At 41.7% G+C, this 1,965-nt stretch overlaps 1 protein-coding gene across 1 annotated transcript in view; it reads right to left on the bottom strand.

Moving 5' to 3' along the window:
* Positions 1-525: 525 nt before the first annotated feature.
* The window catches only part of INHBB (inhibin subunit beta B), a gene marked incomplete at its 3' end in the record, with an annotated part of 9,449 nt that continues 8,009 nt past the window's right edge, over positions 526-1,965 (bottom strand). The window contains exon 3 of the mRNA XM_081916068.1: positions 526-623. Within this exon, the coding sequence (XP_081772194.1) occupies positions 526-623 (98 nt within the window). The remainder of the gene's footprint in view (positions 624-1,965) is intronic.

Here is a 1,965-nt window from a genome sequence, read left to right as displayed (position 1 = left end):
CAATATCACACAACCACCCCTAGAAGAGAGTGTGTCCAGTCTTACCAACCTTGACTTGAATCATGGCAGGAGTCTTGGGAGGCCTTGTGTCCCACTTAACAGCATGCTAGCTGGTCCAAGTCAAGCTTCATGATGAAGAACTGTAAGAAGAGGCGAGCAGATACCCTAAGGCTGCCCATCGGCAGGTGGGCATCAGACTAGGTAGGCATAAAGGTAACCTGGACACAGCCTTCCCTGCTATGGTGCTGCATTTCTGCTTAAATTAGCATAATTATTTCTACATTTTCAGCTATTGAATTTGGAATTTTTTTTTTTGCAAATCTGGGTGGTGGCGCTGGTTGTTTTGTCCTCTTTTGAGGGGGGATTCATTTCCTCTTTTTCACCTGTAAGTGACCACCCTAGTCAGGTCACCAAGCATTCACTCAGGCTACACAAGGTGATTGGGAGACCAGCATGCTGAGCTACTGACTGTGCTTTCTAAAACTACACACATACCATCCCCTGCAGAGATCCTGTGGGTGACACTCATGGGTCCCACAGCAAACAAGCCAAGGTGGAACACATTCCCTGTACGTAACCAGCTTGAAAACCACCAGCCCAGCTCTTATGGGCTATTTCACCCCCTGCAGGAAAAGAAAGAAAGCCATTGTCTTGGTACAAGATGCATTTGTAACAATATTCTGAAAGGGAGGGTGAGAGCAAAAAAGCAAACTCCTTCCCAGTTAATCTTGGCCCTCGGCTGTGTCCCACCTACCCCCAGATTGTGTGTGCCTAACCTTAATCATGTGTGCAATTGAACGAGGCTTGCACCTGCACTCCTTGGCTTATCCAACAAACGGTTACGCATGTGTGGTCCCATTCAGTGGCATGTAAGCATCTTCAGCGATGAGGCTCTGGTCCTCTCCAGCTCTGGATAGACTTTGTAACAAAGGGGTTTCTGAAACAGGCCAGGAAAACTGCAAGAAGCTGCCGCAGCCCTCAAACTTTTTTTTCTCTCTCGCTCCTTTTTATTTACTTAAACTGTACACAAATGTAAAATACTCTGACAGCAAAATCTAAGTGAAAGTTGTTTTGTATTTAAATTATTATGGAACAGAACCTATAAGGGACTTTATTAAATAAACAACAACTGGGGTTTTCTTTCTTTCTTCTTCTTTTTTAAAGGATGCACATCTCGTCTGCTATGTGTTGTTGGTATAGAAAAGACACTGACCCAAATGTCACAGAATCAATTTTGTACCCTGAAAAAAATTGGTAGGCCTCACAGCAGAGTATTCAGTATCATTACATGATATATAGATATATGATGACCTTGCCATCTGATAAAAATTACAATTAATATGTTGGCCTCTTTGGTTCCAAAATCTTATGTATAATACATTTCACTGTGTTCATCATCATCATCATCATCATCATTATTATTGCTGCTATAAAAATAACCTTTTTTCTTCTTCTTCAAATGGCAGTTTTCTCTTGACTAAGTCGTGCAACTACATCAGTGCAAACATGAAAAGCAATCATTCGCTTTTAAAAAAAAGAAGCAAAAGATTTAATTTCAAGTATAAAAAAAATATTAAAAAGTCATCTCATTTCAGTCCAGTTTCGTCTAGTACGGGTCAACACTTTTTAAAAATTGCATAGCTCATGCGGCACTTGTTTTTAACCTAGAGATAAGTGAGCAAAGAGAAGTGCACCATCAAGTCCCAACCATTCAAGGCATTGAAATCTGCAAGTGCTATAATAATGTGCATTCAAGCAGTTTGCGAGTGCTATGCTGTAGCATGGGGGGGGGGGAGGGTTGAGCTCTGCAGCCATCCTTGACATATTCTGGAAAGGGTTTTTTTTTTAAATTAAAAAAACCCTCTCCCCACTCTTGTCCCCCCCCCATCCATAAGTCTTCTCCAATGTTCCTCAACCGTTACAAAACGCCTTGCAATTCCACACCTGCATACACTCCCTCAAAAT

Source organism: Podarcis melisellensis (assembly GCF_964234715.1).
Source record: "Podarcis melisellensis genome assembly, chromosome: 1".
Classification (NCBI taxonomy): Eukaryota; Metazoa; Chordata; class Lepidosauria; order Squamata; family Lacertidae; genus Podarcis; species Podarcis melisellensis.
This window is presented reverse-complemented; position numbering and strand designations above follow the sequence as displayed.